Source organism: Stigmatopora nigra, chromosome 4, assembly GCF_051989575.1.
Source record: "Stigmatopora nigra isolate UIUO_SnigA chromosome 4, RoL_Snig_1.1, whole genome shotgun sequence".
Classification (NCBI taxonomy): domain Eukaryota; kingdom Metazoa; phylum Chordata; class Actinopteri; order Syngnathiformes; family Syngnathidae; genus Stigmatopora; species Stigmatopora nigra.
In genome coordinates this window covers 11,617,464-11,634,899 of record NC_135511.1, presented here as the reverse complement: position 1 = coordinate 11,634,899, position 17,436 = coordinate 11,617,464, and the positions used below count along the sequence as shown (strand labels likewise).

The following is a 17,436-nucleotide window of genomic DNA, read 5'->3' as shown; positions in this document are numbered from 1 at the left end:
AAGTGATTATTTCAGTCATTAAACTTAATTCAGGGGAAATACAAGTAGATTTTCATTTTGTAATGAAGGTCATGTCTTTAAATACAACACACCCTACTTTTATTCTCACTATAATCAAGTCTTTGTGCAACTTCCAATGAGGCCTCATGAGACTGTCATCATGCCACAATTCTCCTCAAGCTGGATGACCTTCCAAAACGTTTGTACGACACTTTATCAGTTAGGGAATGTTAATGTTCTGTAACTGTCCGTCACACTATTGATCAAGTCCTTAAAACAGCAGATTTTTCCATTAACTAAGGGTTCTGTCAATCGACAACGGCTACTTTCTTTAGTGATTAATACAATTTCAACGGTTGGTTTTGGAAAACCTGATTATCGGGTCCGTTTAGACTGTTAAAGAAAAACAAAATACCTGCTCAGTGCCTGAAGAAGTCTATAAACAAATAAGTTTGGTAACCTAAAAGGCCAAAAAAAATGAAAGAACACATGCAAAAGTGAAAAACATTGACCAAATTGACCAGTTTGGGAGCAGTTATGAATTTTTAAAACTTCATCAATAAGTAGCTCGAGCGGAAAAAGGCACGTTGTAGCAAACAGACTTCAGTTAATGCCTCAACTCCATTGCAGCAGCTTTAAAATTCCTGTCATGTGTGCTAAGTAAAACTTCAGCAGCACTCACTGCCAATGAGGTCTTGTTTAGATTTAAAACAAGAGGGACGTGTCTGTTCCAGAACAAGCAAGAGAGAGAAAGGAAGGAGGAGGAGGTGGCGGAAGAGAGATAGGGAACGAGAATCTGCGTGAAGGGGTGACATCATTTTCTGGCCTTGGATGAATCAGCTTCTGTCAGTAAAGATTGAGCAGAAGTCAATTAATCCATCATCAAGAATTTACATTAGCTCCAACATAACCGGGGTGGGACTAGGATACGGCAAATAAACATTTTTAATATTTGTCCACCTACAATCATTTCTTGTACTTAAAGTGATACGATTTATTATGGCCAAGAAACGATTAAACAATGTAGACTGTCAAAATCGAACTCGTCACTCACTAGTCTGGATTGATGTTCTTCCACCAGCCTAATGTATAATTCAAAACAAAGTCAACACTACATATGAATAAAAGTTTATTCCCCACAACAAGGGAAACGGAGCAGGCAATATTACAACAATTACAGCGTTGATACAATGACATAACTAAGCTGCTTTAAAAAAAAACATGCACATAAGTTGTAATAGTAAAATAAAAACATAAGTAGAAACTGCACAGGATGTTTGAGGGCAGTCAAGTGATGAACACAGAACCATAAATTAAAAATGCTCCTCTTAAAAAAACGGAACAACCAAAACCCGTACAAGGAAAGGTTTAAGAAGAACTTTAATATGGTCTGTCTCTTCGCTCCTGGCGATGGTCCCTAAAAAACAGAATTAAAACCAAAAATAAGGAAAGTGTGATATTTTGGGCTCGTCTTTGGACTATCGGGGCTCTTGACCTACCTCATATCCATCTTGCCACCTGGCGGGCCCATTCCTCGTCCTCTGCCCCCCATGGGTGGCCCTCCACGGCCAGACCCACGAAAGCCTCCTCTGTCCATGCCGCCGCGACCTCTGAAGCCACCGCGATCGCCCCCCCTGAAGCCACCACGATCTCCCCAGCCTCCACGGAAGCCTCCGGGACCACCGGCGGGACCGCCGCGGTCCATGCCTCTGCCTCCTCGCATTCCCATTCCCATTCCTCCTCTGCCCCTTTCGCCTACGGGAGGGAATGGGGGTCCACCGCCAATGCCGTCCGGCTTGGGAGCTTTGCATTGATTGCACTCCATCCTCCAGGCAAAGTTTTGGTTGCCGCAGCCCCTACACGTAAAGCAAGTACTGCAGCAAGCGCTATAGACACTGCACCAATAGAAGTAGAAAGACACCCAGATATACATACGGGTTAGGGCACTCCCAGTCGCCGGCCCGCTGTTGCATATTGGCTCCCGTGGGTCCACCACGGCTCATGCCACGTGGGCCACCCCTGGGCATGAATCCACCACGATCTCCTCCACGACCCATCATTCCTTAATGGTGATTTGAAAAATTACAATAAAGACTAAGAAAAAAGGCGGGAAGGTGAAAAAATCATTATACCTCCGCGGCCCATCATGCCATCACGCATGGGTATCTGGTTTTTACGACGTGCCATTGACACCTTGAGTCTACGGCCCTGGAACTCTTTGCCTGCGAGTCAGGGGTAAAAAAAAATAAGTACATCTATTTTAGACAAAATCTGTTTTCAACGGAATGATGGCTTTACCGTCAAATTGCTCCACAGCAGCTTTGGCGCAGGAAGCCTCCTCATAAGAGAGCGTGGCATCTCCTTTGGGCTTTCCCGAATCCTTGTCAGTATAGATGTTAATAGCAAGCTGCCCGAGCCTACGATTGAACTGGGGAAAAGCAACGAGTTAGTCAGCAATCTTGGTTTCCAAAATTCTCGACGGTCATTGTATTTCTTACTCTAATCGGGCCGGAGATCTTAAAGAATTCTGCCATTTCGTCAATGTTGGCCTTCTCGGTCAGGCCGGTGATGTAGATGGCACAGTTCTCAGTGTCATCTTGCTCTTCAGGCCGTCCTGAGGAAGGATATCATTTTTAGTTTCATATTTGTACAAAATGACATGAGTAATGAAAGACTTAAACTGTACTAACCCATCTCACGTTCCTCGCCACCCAAGTGTCCTAATGATCCATTGAGTTGACCCAAACGAAAGCGGAGAGAAGAAAACAAGTCAGCGTTGCAACACAAACCAACTGTACAACATCTGAAGAATGCTACAAAACATAGGTCAGACTTGATTAAATACTGCGGGGCCATGTTAACCATCATTGGAGCCACGTTAACCATCAAAAATACACGCGAATGGAAAAGTAAAATACCTGACTCCAAAAACAAGAATTTTGTTTTGTTTGAAAAGCCTCTCAGACCAATAAATGTCCCCAAAAATCATACACCTAACACGAGACATTTTTAAGCCAACCCAGCCACGAGTGGCTTTTTACGTTAACCCTTGAAAATGGTCAAACCATAAGCGACGGCTGATTTTACACCAAGAACCTCAAGTGAAAATGGTCTCAGGTATTGGACAAATTTCCCCGAGTAAGGAAGCGGTTCATAAATTGATGTTTCATACCAAGAAAATAAAAGCTAAGACTCAAAACGTGTAATTCTCGTTGACTTACCACCAGGCTTACTGAAGCCACCTCTGTCTCCAGCGCTGCTATGGGGGAATAAATGAAGATATGAAGGCCATTTCCCTTTTACAGCCACATCCATGGCTCGTGCAAAGTGGCTTGATTTGGGGAGTCAAAAACATTCTTTCGAGGCTAACAGCAAGACCCCCGAATAGTGTTATACAAAATAAATGATTGTTAATAGCAACTGAGTGAGAACAGTAGTGAACATAAGTTTAGAGAGCATGTGAATCAAGCTAAACAAAAGATTGTGGAGATGCATTTAAAGGAAAATGCACCATTGGCTTTAAAGTTAAAAATCTAGTAACGTTATAGACTATCCACATTTAAGAAAAAAAAAACAGGACAATGTATTTGAAGTCAAATTAACCAGTGATAACTAGAAATGTAAATAATGTTACACAGCAACACTTGTATCAATAACATATTTTACAGAAACAACCATTGATTTTTAAATACTTCAGATTTTTCTTAAAAATGAAAACAAAAACACCCGTCATGCTCAGAAACACCACCATCCTCGGTTGTTGGGGGGTAAAATAAAGGCAGAACCCCAATCTGTTTAAGATCCCTCCTGTGGGCCTTAAGTTGGTGCCTCTGCACTGAGTACAGATACTTTCTAGAGAAAAGATGCTTTTAAATGGCTCTGTTACCTGCACGGTATAAATGTGACAAAGCATGTTAAAAAGGGCTTGTTGTTATCAAACAGTTGAATTCCAAAAACACAAAATACAATTTTAAAAACATTTCAAAATGACATTGTGATCAGCCCACCTCCCTTATAACCCCTGTGCAATTCTAACATTTTGGATATTAAGTCTACCTCAAATTCACGGTTTCTGCAGCACTGCCCACCTATAAAACTATCAAATTTAAACAAGTCTATAAATGACTTTTTTTTATATAAATATGGGAACCCTTGACCATTCTGAGTTTATAATGTGCAGGTGAAAACCCCGAAACCCTTGTTCTAACGCCATAGAAAAAAAGCACCGTTAACACTGGCACCGCTCCCTGAAAAAGCATATTTATGCCATCCAAATGTGGCAATATTGCGTATGTGACAAATTAGACAAGTTCTTAATTAAAGAGAAAAATGGTCCCATCACTGCCATGTACTAGTCATGCAATGCCCTGTTTGGATCATTTAAAATATTCTAAATGTACTTGTGCAATATATAAAATATACCCCATAGAAAGTGGTATACCAATACGATTCAGAGAATTTGTTGAGCTAAAATCTTCCACCTGGGCAGTGGTTAGAGGACTACAGACAAAGCCATTTTAGACAGAAGGTCCCGTCAGTCAAAGGTTGCAACAGCTCAGCATTCCCACTTTCAAAACTGGGCTCAAAAATTGATCATTACTTGGACTTTTCGTTGTTTTTGATGCATTTTTTATATTAGTTTGAACAGTGAGTTTTCTCCATCTCGGTCTTTGCTTCTATGGTCTGTTTGGGGATAACATGAAAATGTGCCCAATTTCTCTAAATATGAATTAACATTAACATGCAAAAACCCAACCAAATTTTTAAAAAGTTTGGCATAGAAACCGGTGCAAGGTGCATAATGGGTTTCATAGAGAGAAAAACAATTTGCATCAGGCATGATATAGAACACACCACTTAGAAATAGACTCAGGTGTGACCATTTTCCTGATAGAGAGAAAAGCCTGTCACTCAAACAGTGCATTTGCACATTTCCCTTGGAAAAACAAGACTTTTTTTGGTGCAAATTGAATTGAAAAAAAAAAAATAACATTTCCCCACTCGAGGAACGGAAAAAATGGAAGGCACTTTCAAGTTCAGTCAAATGAGCATCACATCTGTTTTTGTGTGCTTATAATTAAATAACTAGTCTGAAGGAAATTTGACAGGGAGGTCAATGAATGCAAACTGTTAGCAACAGATGTACAGTGGCAAAAAAATGAAACCAGGTATACTTCCTGTGTAGTTAGACTTGCATTTGTAATTATTGCTTTTGTGCGACTTTTGTCTTTCCATATTTGGCAATACAGTTTCTGTAATGCAACAAAAACCAGTACTTGCGTTAGCCTTGATGTCTGCAAAAAAAGGTTTGTCCAAAAGACTTGGAATTGATTTAAGGTTGTTTTCTAGTAAAATATTGGAAGATTTGTGGGGCGGGGGACATTTCGTTTTGCAAAAGGCCCATGTGGCATTGCCACCGCCAGAAAAGATTGACGTTAACCCAAAAAAACTCACATTCTGCCCCTTCATCTCTTCTGGGACAACCCAGTGTATATGAATAGCTTTGGAAAAAAAAACCTCAAAACGTTTGTTCATTGTTATCTAGACCAATGAAAAGAATGGGAATGGAAGGACATGCCTAATTTTCCATCATCACCATGAAGTGTTTTTTAATCTTAATGTGTCAATACCTCATAAAAATTCAATATCATTCATTTACTTATACAAAGTTAGAGGCTGTCCCGTTACATGGAGAATCATGCACTAGCCTGACGGCTTTCGGCACAAGTTTTATGTTTTTTTATTTATCTTTACTGGACCTAACTGTTGAAAATAACTTGGGGATGATGCTGCTTGCCTCTCTATTGATGTGAATGCTCAATGTTATGGCTGATCCTTGACAAAAATGGGAGAGTGAATAACCACATTTGAAAAACAGTGTTCTCAGTGGGTGGAGTATATAGTAAAGGTGAATTTCCAATGCCTCCTTGGTGGAGCGAGTCAGTCGATTTGAAAGGGGCTGACATTTACAAATCAGACAAAGGTGATTGGAATTATTGAAAGTGAATGCCATTTTGATTTTCAAACAAGTGAGCGGTGTTGGTAAAAATTGGGCCACCTTAAAATAGCATAGTCAGGCCATTAAAAAAAACCTCAATGTTAAACAGTGAACTCTGCTGCAAAAATCTTGAGTTTTCTTAAATGAGAACCCTACCCTGTATAATTTTGGATCAAACTTATACCCCCAGAACCTATATTGCCCCAAATCGATAGTTGCAGGAGTCAACTTACATCTAAGAATTATGAAATAACCATCACACTAATCACAAAAGATTAAGCATGAGCCCCCCCCACTGCGTTGTTACAAGCGTACGATATTATGAATATATATACTGCCGAAGCCCCACGATTGCTAAAATTTACCAGTTTGATAGTCCTCCGGCCCTCTGTCGATTGTTTGTAACCCAAATCTGATTTAACAATAACCCATTGCCTTTTGATTATTTTGATAAAACCTTTGAAATAAAGCAACTCTTCCTATATTATGCACAGGCCCCAATAAATCTGATTAAAAAAAAAGTTCACTTACCCCAAGGCAATTTAGAGGCGGGGCTGAGGATTAGTTAAGCAAGGCCAAACCGATCAAATTCAGACAAGTGTTATCGTCTGCATTTTAACTAATTTGCCTCAGCCCTACTCTAAGTAGCCACTGCACCTGTCAAAGAGGAAAAAAAGACCGACAAACAGTAAAGAAAGGCACTTACCCCATGCCACGACCCATGCCACGGCCACGATGCATCATTCCACCTCTGTCAAAACCGTCACGACCCCTGCCCTCTGAAAACCTTGAAGGTTCTGAGTAACCAGAACTGTCCCCTCTGTAATTATCTGGAAACAACAATGTTATCAGAATGTGCACTGCCTTTGGTGAGGTAGTAACAAGAAAAATGCTTACTGTAATGGTTGGACTGATAGCTGGGAGGTCCACCTTGCTGGCCATACTGGCCAGTTGGCGGTGGCTGCCCATAGGAACTGGCAGCTTGGGGTGGGTAAGCAGGAGGGGGCTGCTGCTGCTGCTGGGCCTGCTGGTACCCACCCTGGGCTTGGCTATAGGTGCTCTGCTGGGCCTGATAGCCAGACTGCTGCTGGCCATATCCCGCCTGTTGTGGGTAGCTGCCCTGGCTGTAGCCAGCAGGCTGTCCGTTGGCACTGTAACTAATAGGAGACAAAAACTTTGATAAGTGACCGAAAATCCAGATATGCATTGCAAATAAGCACATACCTCTGCGGGGCAGCAGGAGCAGGCTGCTGACCATAAGCAGGATAGGCAGACTGAGCAGTATACCCAGGTTGAGACCCATAAGACTGGGTAGGGGCGGGAGCAGCGGCAGCCGCCGCAGCAGCGGGGGCACCGTCATAAGCCTGTGCGCCGTAAGCCTGGGTCGACTGACTGTAACCGTGAGGCGCCGTCTGAGTAGCGGGATAGCCAGCTGTGGAGTGAAAGGGCCAATGGCAAACCATTTAGCTTTGGCAAAACAATTCCCCGAAGAGCTCTAACCGCCTATCCTGATCACAGACCTTGGGCTGGCTGGCCGTAGGAGGAGCTGTACTGCTGTGGGGGCTGCTGTTGAGTGTAACTTCCAGGAGTGGGGGTAGCCTGGGCGTAGGTGCTGTCAGCAGCAGCGGTGGCAGCAGCGCCAGGCTGGGCATACGATCCATAACTTTGCTGGCCGTAGCTCTGCTGTAGATTGAAAGCAAAATAATATCAGAAAGCCATTTTTTTGCATTGGGTGGTTAGTTTTATAGAACTGGCTTTTCTTTATGACCATTGCTTTGAACAAGTATGGGCTTTATGTTTTATAAAGTCAAGTTTGTTACGAGCATGGCGGTCATGTGATAATAGAAAGAAGCTTGGGCATAATCAATCAAATCAAAAGGACTATTTTGTCATTATCCCACAGCTGTGTATAACAAAATTAGTGATGCTACTCCACAAAGTGCGTGTTTCTCAGTAAAAACAAGTATTACAAAAAGTCATGGTAGTCAAGGTAAATTCTAAAATATTGCACATTGTTATTGCAAACCCCAACGTTATTGTAGTATGGGTGGGTGGGGCTGCCCTGTCATTCCCAGTAAAATTGTATTTGAATTCCATCGCCGTCAATAAGAACGAATGAGTTAAGTAGGTCCAGTTGACAACCCACAAATTTATGGGCATTTGAGAAAGATGAAAATACACCAATATTTTACCTGGGCAGACTGTCCATAGGTTTGTGAGGCCGGAGCAGCATAAGATGCATACCTGGAAAGTGGAGGAATCAGAAGACAATAGTCAAGTCATGAAGCCCATGTGGTTGCTTAACAATGAACAGATCGCTTTAGCGAATGTGGACAAGGTGTAATGAACACAAAAAAAGTTGGCACTTACCCCGGCTGAGAAGCGGATTGGCTGTAAGAGCTGTAATCTGTTGGGGGAAAAACATGTTTTACCAACGGTAAACTTTAGCTTTGGGTATAAAGAAGCCAGACTGCTAAGCTAACATCACGCCCAATCAGCCCGCCGTTTCGGGGCCATTCAGGGGAGCCCAAGTAGATTGCAAAAACAAAGGGGGCCCCAACTAATTCACCACAAATCATACGCGTAAGTTAATTTCTATCCAAAATGTGATCAAAGGCCTAAAGATCGTCAAATTTAAGAAAGGAAGGGGAAATCGTCGTGCGTCAATGAAATAGGTTAGGCCTTTGCCGGGCGCCAATTCTAAGCGAGGGGAATCTGACTTAAAACCAGCTAAAAACACAAATTCAACGGCCAGATCTACTTTATAAATGGGTAAGATAAAATATCACTCAAGATGTCTGATCTAATAACAATTAAAATTCTCCAAACGGCACACTTACCAGGAGCTGACGCCATTTTATGTGCTCCGTAAGAGACGACTGGACAAAGTTGATTGTTAGAGAGACGCCTTTGAATGCGCAACAACCAGGAAACATCGCGAGACAGCAGATTCATTTTGGGAAAATAACGCGATAACTGGGTTGACCTACAAATGCAATCAACACAACTACTACATGAGTGCCTTTCGAAACACGTTTCTGTATGTGACGATAACAGCGCTCGTAAGCTTTATTTATACAATAATTTTTGGATTTGTACAAAAATACAATACGTAATCCATATCATCGTTTTATTTTTGGGTGCCTGGTTTCCTATATTTGACTAAATTCCCTCCAAGTTAATAGTAAGATAAAACATCCCCAGGAAGTCCTGCAAGGGAGAGAAAATAAAGCATTTCCACGCAATTCATCTTGCATCTTAAAATAATAAATTGGCCGGCAACCTATGTGCCTATGCCATTCTCAAAACTCCCACTAGGTAGCAGTATAAAACCATGTTTGTCAATTGCTAGCGAAGAAGTGCGTTGTATGACGTAGCAAAAGTAGTCATCAAAACAATACCAGACTAAGCAGTGCACTATTAAACATAAGGGCATTCTTACAGATCGTGGATGTTTTTCGACATCTTTCATTCACATAAACTTATGGAGGCTACAAAATATCCAACAATTTATATTAGAGAATTTATAAAACAAATCATTTAGGAGGTCATGCGTTATCGTGTATTTTCATTATGGTGCGGACCGGATCGTCCAGGATTCTTTCTAGGAACGACCTTGCTGGTGGGTCTCACCTCCTTGGTTTATGCTGCAGGGGCCCAAGCCAGTCTCACTATCGGTCGGGGTGGAAATTTACCGCATTTGAGAGGTATCCATTCACAAACAAAATGGTGTTTCCCGTCATAATGCCCTGGAAATCCATTAATCGCAACCCTTGTGTCTTCTAGATGTGTTCCTGTACGCTCTCAATCATGACGATTTACCTTCTCTACTAGCCAGCGTTTCTCTACTGCTGCTCTTTGGGCCATGTCAGGAGCGTCGTTGGGGAACGGTCGCCTACCTTGGCCTCTCCACATTGACGATGACTGTACTACCTCTTGTTTACACCTTGATCATCTTTGCATTTCGTCTTCAGACCAGCCGGATCTGTGGATATGCTGCCATTCATCTGGCAATGTTTACAGCCCAGTGCCGTTCCTTGACAAAGAGGCGAGTGCAAGGTTACTTGCCAGTTTGGATTCTGCCTTGGTTGCTGCTTCTGCTGTGTCTGATCGTGCTGCCAGAGACTCCTGCCCTGCTTAATTTCTGTGCAATATGTATTGGTCACAACTGTATCCTTTTTATAGACGAGAACTCACCACTTTGCAAGAATCGGAGCTTTTGAATTTCAGAATGACAAGGCTTTTTGGAAAAATAAAAATATTCCTTTGTAAAAATAGAAAAGTACTGCTCAATAAGGGGGGACAGCCTCTGAACCACTCCCAGAAAGTTTTACATTTTCAAATGGCGTCTTGTTATACACTTAACAAACCTTTCAGATAGTCCCATCTTAATTGGGATGCTACAGGAGCTTGAGGAAGCCAATCTCCTGACTTTCATTCCAAATTGGTTGTATATTCCCACTTTGTGCAGACTTAGACTGCCAACCTACAGGTCCTCACGGATGTAAGTCAATGTATTTTATCCACTGAATAATCACACACACACACCTTAACCATATTTAAGATCTTTTGTTCGCTGATTTCGAGCGCATCTTAAAAGTCTAAGTAAGTAACCATCTCTGTTTGTACAAAGAGATCGTGTGAGTTCACCTGCCACTGAGGAGCCATCAACATTGAACCACAATCTCTGGGGTGAGCCACTGTCTCCATTGAGCCAAGAGTTTGATGCAGAAGTCTTGGAGGAACAGATGCTGAGGGCCGGAATACTTGCCTCCTTAAAGGATGTGCCAGATGAAGTGAATCGAAAAGTCGAAGTCCCCAAATCTTCCGTGTCTGCACTGAGGTTTGGTACTACTACAAAAATCCCCGCATTGTACGTTTTGATTTGGCCATCATGTACATTTTACTCCCCCACTAGGCTCCAGCAGTTGGAGAAGATGGGCTTCCCCACAGAAAAAGCTGTAGTGGCGCTGGCAGCCTCGAAAAAGCTAGATGGCGCTATCTCCCTACTCCTAGATGACCGTGTTGGAGAGCAGGCTGTGGTTACAGCCAATAGGAAGAAAACGGCGCCACTTTTGGAGGCCGAGTGATGTTGGAATTTAGACTACACCCTAGACTGGTCGCCATTCAGCCATAGGGCACAAAGAGAGACAAACAACCATTTGCTCTCACAATCACACCGCCAACAGTGGGAATCAGGCCTGGTCTGCCCGCACAGAAGTCAGGCGAGGAAACCACTTTACCATCAGGCGGCCCATGTTATTTAAAAAACTAAAAGGACAGGACAAAACAGGCAACCAAGGAACCAAAGATACCCTTCAGTTCCCAATCATACGCAAGTGGTAGGATCAAATTTAAGTACCAATTAGATTTCAGCTGATTGATGCCAAGTTTGTTTCCCACAATAATAAGTTGCATTCTTTGTACTTTCCTTTAACTTGAATGTTGTCACATGCTTCCTTCTTTAAGGTTTTTAACCTAATCATTCTCTCTCACCACAAACTTCAATAAAATTGTAAAGTGGATAAAGATTTTGAGTTATTCATGCTGTGAGAAAATTGGGGCCCTTTTTCAAGTTGGGGCAAAAAAATGAAAATAATACAAGAACTTGACAGTATGTAACATTGTATGGTCAAAATAAATTTAAAAAAAAACAGTGAACATTGTTTTATTACAGCGATCATCAGGAGACAGGATTACATTAACACTGACACATTTGCAAAAATAAAAAAAATCAAAATAGCAAATGTTTATATACCAGCATAAAAAACAAACTACCCATGACAATTTTAAATACGTTCACAATAAGTTTGATTTACGATGATTAAAAAAAAGGAAAAGTTGTCTATTAGGTCAACACACAAACATACTGTAACAGTGGTTCCAGTTTTGCCATTTCCTCAATGTTGAAATCTAAAACAAATGTGAATATGTTGTAGTATACTTTAACTTTTTTTCAGGTTGCATTTAACTTTTAAAACACTTTATACACACATAAAAACACATCTTGGCTAAAGTTTTGACGGCTGTGCTTTCTGTGCACTACATAACACTGATTTGAACAATATAAGCGATATAGTAATAAAATGAATAGTACTAATAGAGGTTTTACTGTCGAGTCTTGAAAATTGTGCATGCTCAATATAGTTAAATAACGGTATCTCAAGGTATCTCAAGGTATCTCATTTGTGTTACATTGAGAAAGAATAACAAAAGAAAGTCCTGTCTCTCAAGTTACAACTTCACAAGAAATGACCCTTATTGCCCAAGGAGCACCACCGGTGATTCCGAGTTTCCTTTTATCAAACGTGTGAGACCCAGTGAGCTGCAGCCTGAAGTGTTTACGTGGTGATAGGGGGGCGACAAACTAGTTGTCTCAAGTGCAGGAGGACATGCCTGGAGTATGATTGGTGTTTCCCTGAGGTGTCCCACGACCTAAATCTCACAGGAAAGCCCCCACAAAAAAGGCTATCGATCAAGTGTTGAGTGCCGATGCGACTATAGGAAGGTAAGCCAACCAAAGCCTGCAGTCCCCAGATGGGTGAGTTGGCTACTTCCCTCGAACCTTGGTGTCGGAAGACAGAGGAGAAGCAAGTCGATATGGAAGCGCACCTGCTCGCTTATCTCTGTAGAAACTAGGGGAGACTGTGCCAAATGGTCCATCCCCAGAGCCTAGATCAGGTTCTGTTGAAGAAAGACAGCAGTTGGAACAGGCCTCCCTGCCCAGCACTGTTTGGCCATGTGCACGCTGTTGTCTTGATTGTTTTAATTTTTTTTTTAACTCAAATGACTAAATTGGGACCACGTTCCTTAATTCAAAAGGCCTATAAAACGCCCTTTCTTCTAGATACTGCCATTAAATGCATCTGGCGAGTAGGGCTGCAACAACACATCTACATACACTGAACTAACTGTATTTCCTTCCTACTCGGCAATGGAATCTATTATAAAACAAGATATGCATTGAGAAACGTTATAGTTGTCCGGAAAGAAGCATCTCATCTATTTACATCTCCTCAACAAAAGCAATTTAAGTTACAAAAAAACACTAACTGTACAAAAGTACACCTATTACTGCAATTATCAAGTATTTAGTTTGTTGTAGTTGCAGCACAACTCTCCAGACTATCACATTAAATATACACACACTAGTACACAATTTTTCAAGAATTGAAATCAATACAAAGAATGTACGCACCAAACGAATCATTTCTTGATTGTAAAAGTCTCCAAAAAGAAAAATGGGGAAGCAAAAATTTGATTTCTACAAAACATCTACTGATTTAGGAAAATAATGACATCATTCCGCAGTTAAGGAGGATTTCACAATCTGGCACTTGATGTTTCCGACACTCCCTAAACTTTCTCGATCGGATCGTTTGCGCGTGTTTCTAATCGAGGGCCGGCAGAGCTGCGGGAGAGGATGTCTCATCGTTACCTGGCCAGATGATGGCTTCCAGCAGCGTCACCCTACGAGCCAGAAGCTCAAGCTCGGCCTGCAAGTCGCGGAACATCTGCAAGCTAAAGTCCTATCAGAGAGCAGTGACAGGGGGTGCCGTGTGAGGGGGGTGTGTGGAAAAAAACAGCCTGATTCCTGGGGGCTGCTCGTGACTGTTCCCACTCCCCGTCCCAGTTGGTGAGGTGCAGTGGGAGTTTGAGCCCCCTACCTTGACCCCTGCCTTAAACTGAACCTGCCTCAGGCCTCCTACTCACCATGAATACCGATCATAGTCTCGAGGATCAAAACCCTCTCAGCTAAGATCTTGAGCGCCTCTCTGATCTGATGTATTCCGTCCCCCTGTGAAGATAGATACAGCCGTCATGGTTAGGAGCGCAAAGCCAGGGGTCTGCTCGCCAAGATGCAGGTCATTTGCTCTGTTTCGCAATACAATTCAGCAGTTAGAAGGTTAAACTGTCCACACATATGACCAGCATTGTCTGCTTCCTACGGGTCTCACTATCTATCTCCCTCATTCTCTGGCCATGCTGCTACACGGTCTGACGCCAGTCGCGGCCATGCTGGACTGGACAATGACGCCATGCACGGGTTCCACACACCTGGACCAAACTCTTCCAGGAGTTTAAGTTCAACATGCCACATATGCATTCCGTATTCTTTCTGTATTCCCTAAAAATATCTGCACTCACCGGAAACCCCTTTAGGTACATAGATGTGATCGTAACTAAGCTTTTATTTGCAGTTATGTCCAATGGCGCAGCGCCAGATTAGGGGCTCTGTTCATGTTTACCCTTCTTGTGCCTAAATTAGCTTTAAAGTTGGAGTACAACATGCGTGTTGTTATTTGTGAGAAAAGGCTTTGTATACATAAATGATAGGTTTCTTTCGGTAAAATGTACGTGGAGTATCAATTTGATAATTGAGAGACCACCACCCAAAATCAACAAACGGTGACCCCCAAATCAACAGGAACTGACTTTGAAACTTTGACCTTTTATGCAAAAGCCCGTAAAAGAGTTTCCGGTGAGTGTACACATCTAAACCCTTTTAGACACTTAAAAGTTAAGCCACGGATTAATGAGTTACAATATTTTAAAACTTGAAAGGCCACAATTCACCATCACAAAATGAAGGCATGCAAATGGGGAGGAGAAAACTCGGGGGTTAGACTTGAACTTTTCTGAGCTGTAAAACAGAAAAGGCAATGTTTTGTGTTTGTAGAGGGAAAAAAAAAGAGAAATGTCAAAATGTTTTGCCAACGCACTAATATAAAATTTGTTGCAATCTGGGGTAGGTTTGCCTTGTTTCAATAGATCAGCCTTGTTTTGGACTTGTTAATAGACACATGCAGAAACAGTCTTTAGCAAGAAGGGATTAGAGAGAAGGGTAGCTGTATCCACTCCACAACACCTCTGAACCCAACAGAATCCACGACTACAGACACATAAATTGAGTGATTTGGCATATACATCAAGTGCATTTACTTGTTGAACAAAATGTGACTTCATGTTAAGAGGAGAAGTCCCAAAAGTGAATACATTTAAGCTTTCACTTCTCATTCTTGGTTGCCTATTTGACATATATGCCAAAGTCACAATGTGCCAAAGTGACTGTGTAAGGTAGCCATAGCTTGCAGAGGGAGTCAGACAGCTTCAGGGTTCAAGAGGACAGTGTCATGACGGGGGGCTGCAGTCCGGAGCGCACCCCGAGGACCAAAAACATAAAAACGCATAAAAAAGAACTGAAGTTTTCCACACACAAACGCATACGGTTCACCAGCTGAAATCACATATACAAAAAAAAACATGGTGGGTGAGAAGACATGAGAAGACAAGAAAACATGTAGACTCAACGTATATCCTAAAAAAAATATCTTACATTTAGATTGCTCTTGTCAAATGAAAAAGAGGTCAAAGAAAAGGAAGGGTTAGACACACACAGGAAATATACTTGACACAGGAATAATTCAACTATAGCATAAAAAAAAGAAGAAAAACAAACTTTGCCAGACAAAATCCTGCAAATGTGATTGTAGATTACCACCAAATGAACTAGTTCCTCACCGGTAAACCTTTCTCTCCGGGCTCTCCTTTGGGACCCGGTAATCCCTGAAATGAAAATACACAACCAAGTGTGACCTAAGTACAATTTAATAGCTTTATAACATTTGAATGAATTAATGATCAAGAGCCATATGATCCTAAATCCAGAGCTCGGGGTTGTCTTACCGGCGCACCCATGAAGCCCCTGTCTCCTGGATAACCTGAAGGACCCTGAACCAAAAGTGTATCACATGATTTTGTTTAGGCTTGACGCATGAACAAACAGAAAAGCTGCTGATAAAAAAATTAAAAAGAATCATTGTCACTCACTCTCTCCCCACGCTCCCCCTTTGGCCCCATAAGACCCAGTGCTCCAGGAATCCCAGGTTTACCCTGTCAAAATAGACATTTTGAATGACAACAAACTTAATCCAGAGACAGGTTTTTTTTTAATTTGCTTACATTCAACCCCTGTGGGCCAGGAGGTCCTGCTGGTCCTTTTGGACCTGCAAACACACACAAGTTGGAAGACATCTTATTAGTGTTTAGCAAATCGGACTATCTTAAATTAAAATGAAAGCACACAGACATCAGTAATCAGGTTGAAAGGAGGCCGCCAAGTGTCCATTTTACCCCACAGACCATTTTATAGTCATTGAAACTGACACTTACAATAAGATTTTGGTAGATGTAATTCAAAACATGGATGCTTAGGGTTGAAGTCGCAATTTAGAAATCAAATTCATTTATGTTATATGATAAAAATTTAATTGTGCTGTTCTCAAATAATCCCAAAACTTGGTGTGCGTATAGATCGTGCATGTCAAAGCATACAATTTGTACAGCGGTATTCCTTTGGCGCAACATGAGACACTAACCAATTGGTCCAGGTGGACCCCGAGGTCCTGGTCTAGAATCATGGAAGGTGTTGGTGAAGAAATTATCCTTTCGTTGATCTGGAAATGAAATGAAATTGATGTTAATGGTTACTATCATTATCCCTGTCTTTCATAACTCCACCTTTAAGTGAGGAGAGTGTCTTCATTCTTAACATTCTGGTTGCAAGTTCTAAGCACCAGTGGACATTTAACCCCCCTCATTGATACACATAGAAGCCAAATAAAACAGTGTTTTCCCAAGTAGGGTCAGCACAGACGGCCTTTCTTTCCTCTCAACATTCCCTGCTGCTGCTTTGATGTGAAAGAAATGGCTTCCAGTCTCATCATGCCAATCCTAATACCTCCACGGGAAACTCACGCTGATAAATCCGTGCTTTAAATACTTTTCTGTTTAAAACCAATGAATCAACAAATAAAAAGGTGCGGATGCTTTGACCTTGAGAAAAGTGAGGCGTCTACATCTGGAAGCAGTTGAATGACATTAGAAGCTGACAAGTTCTCATCACAGCGTGTTAAGTCGGTGTCAGTCTCACGCTGTCTCCCAGCCTTCAATCTCCTCGCCTTTGATTGTGTACTTGGCGCAAAACCAAAACTGGACCAAGCATGTACGTCAAAGATCCTAAAACTCTGACTATATTTCTCTTCTGTTTGTTTATCATCCAGCCCTCAACGTTTTGGAGTTCTCATGTATAAAGGATAAATAAAGCAACCCTAAAAAGCCCTATTACATAATTTTCTTGGAAGTCAAGCAGCGTCGCAAATGGAATTCTCTCCGGTTGTATGTGTGTCTTTAGGATCATTTCTTACTATCTGGTGCAGGGATGCGGGCACTAGCCGCAGCAGGTGGTCCTGGGGGCCCGGGAGGACCTGGTAGACCTCTTTCTCCTGGTAGTCCTGGTGGACCCCGGGGACCTGATAAGGCAAAAAGTACAGGAAAAACAAAAAGTTAAAAAAAAAGATGGCTACAGTGCTAAAAGAACATTAGATAAAATTCTGTATTACAGCATGACTGTGCTCCATTATAATCCAAAAGATGGC

At 41.9% G+C, this 17,436-nt stretch overlaps 3 protein-coding genes across 15 annotated transcripts in view; 1 reads left to right on the top strand and 2 right to left on the bottom strand.

Annotated features, from left to right (window-relative positions):
* Positions 1-1,116: 1,116 nt before the first annotated feature.
* LOC144194983 (RNA-binding protein EWS-like) lies at positions 1,117-8,854 on the bottom strand. Of its 2 annotated transcripts, none has more exons than XM_077714268.1 (15): positions 8,839-8,854; positions 8,369-8,405; positions 8,191-8,242; positions 7,519-7,681; positions 7,223-7,430; positions 6,896-7,155; positions 6,705-6,828; positions 3,222-3,259; positions 2,691-2,720; positions 2,499-2,614; positions 2,299-2,428; positions 2,133-2,222; positions 1,936-2,062; positions 1,500-1,856; positions 1,117-1,417 (listed from the first exon to the last, which is right to left on the bottom strand). In XM_077714268.1, the coding sequence occupies exons 1-15, from the start codon at positions 8,852-8,854 to the stop codon at positions 1,381-1,383; spliced, it is 1,785 nt and encodes a 594-aa protein (XP_077570394.1). In that variant the 3' UTR covers positions 1,117-1,380. The 2 variants fall into 2 exon arrangements, with proteins under 2 accessions (XP_077570394.1, XP_077570395.1); XM_077714269.1 differs by having other exon boundaries at positions 3,222-3,256.
* Positions 8,855-9,351: 497 nt separating this feature from the next.
* On the top strand, positions 9,352-11,527 carry LOC144194986 (rhomboid domain-containing protein 3-like). 2 transcript variants are annotated; one of them, XM_077714278.1, is made up of 6 exons: positions 9,352-9,705; positions 9,785-9,888; positions 9,973-10,168; positions 10,376-10,502; positions 10,632-10,841; positions 10,917-11,527. In XM_077714278.1, the coding sequence occupies exons 1-6, from the start codon at positions 9,549-9,551 to the stop codon at positions 11,086-11,088; spliced, it is 966 nt and encodes a 321-aa protein (XP_077570404.1). In that variant the 5' UTR covers positions 9,352-9,548; the 3' UTR covers positions 11,089-11,527. The 2 variants fall into 2 exon arrangements, with proteins under 2 accessions (XP_077570404.1, XP_077570403.1); XM_077714277.1 differs by having other exon boundaries at positions 9,785-10,168.
* A 123-nt stretch (positions 11,528-11,650) lies between these two features.
* The window catches only part of LOC144194985 (EMI domain-containing protein 1-like), a 37,386-nt gene continuing 31,600 nt past the window's right edge, over positions 11,651-17,436 (bottom strand). The window contains exons 9-18 of one of the 11 annotated variants that reach the window (XR_013326025.1): positions 17,206-17,310; positions 16,378-16,455; positions 15,962-16,005; positions 15,830-15,892; positions 15,686-15,730; positions 15,521-15,565; positions 15,336-15,347; positions 13,712-13,796; positions 13,437-13,527; positions 12,638-12,682 (exon numbers count right to left, since the gene is read on the bottom strand). Coding sequence is in view for 6 of the 11 variants with exons in the window: in XM_077714270.1 (XP_077570396.1) it covers positions 12,549-12,682; positions 13,712-13,796; positions 15,336-15,347; positions 15,521-15,565; positions 15,686-15,730; positions 15,830-15,892; positions 15,962-16,005; positions 16,378-16,455; positions 17,206-17,310 (611 nt within the window). In the remaining 5 variants the exon portion in view is untranslated. Of the gene's footprint in view, positions 15,237-15,335; positions 15,348-15,520; positions 15,566-15,685; positions 15,731-15,829; positions 15,893-15,961; positions 16,006-16,377; positions 16,456-17,205; positions 17,311-17,436 lie in introns of all 11 variants that reach the window. The other 10 variants (XM_077714270.1, XR_013326023.1, XR_013326022.1 and 7 more) reach the window with 10 other exon arrangements.

What these genes read in the sequence shown, in the direction of transcription:
- LOC144194986 (XM_077714277.1), top strand. Translation starts at nt 9,549, where the DNA reads ATGCGTTATCGTGTATTTTCATTATGGTGCGGACCGGATCGTCCAGGA. An exon ending in AAATTTACCGCATTTGAGAG is followed by an intron (nt 9,706 to 9,784) that starts GTATCCATTCAC and finishes TGTGTCTTCTAG; the next exon opens with ATGTGTTCCTGTACGCTCTC. An exon ending in TCTTCCGTGTCTGCACTGAG is followed by an intron (nt 10,842 to 10,916) that starts GTTTGGTACTAC and finishes CTCCCCCACTAG; the next exon opens with GCTCCAGCAGTTGGAGAAGA.
- LOC144194983 (XM_077714268.1), bottom strand. An exon ending in CTATCAGTCCAACCATTACA is followed by an intron (nt 6,829 to 6,895) that starts GTAAGCATTTTT and finishes TGTTGTTTCCAG; the next exon opens with ATAATTACAGAGGGGACAGT. An exon ending in GACTGGGAGTGCCCTAACCC is followed by an intron (nt 1,857 to 1,935) that starts GTATGTATATCT and finishes CTTTACGTGTAG; the next exon opens with GGGCTGCGGCAACCAAAACT.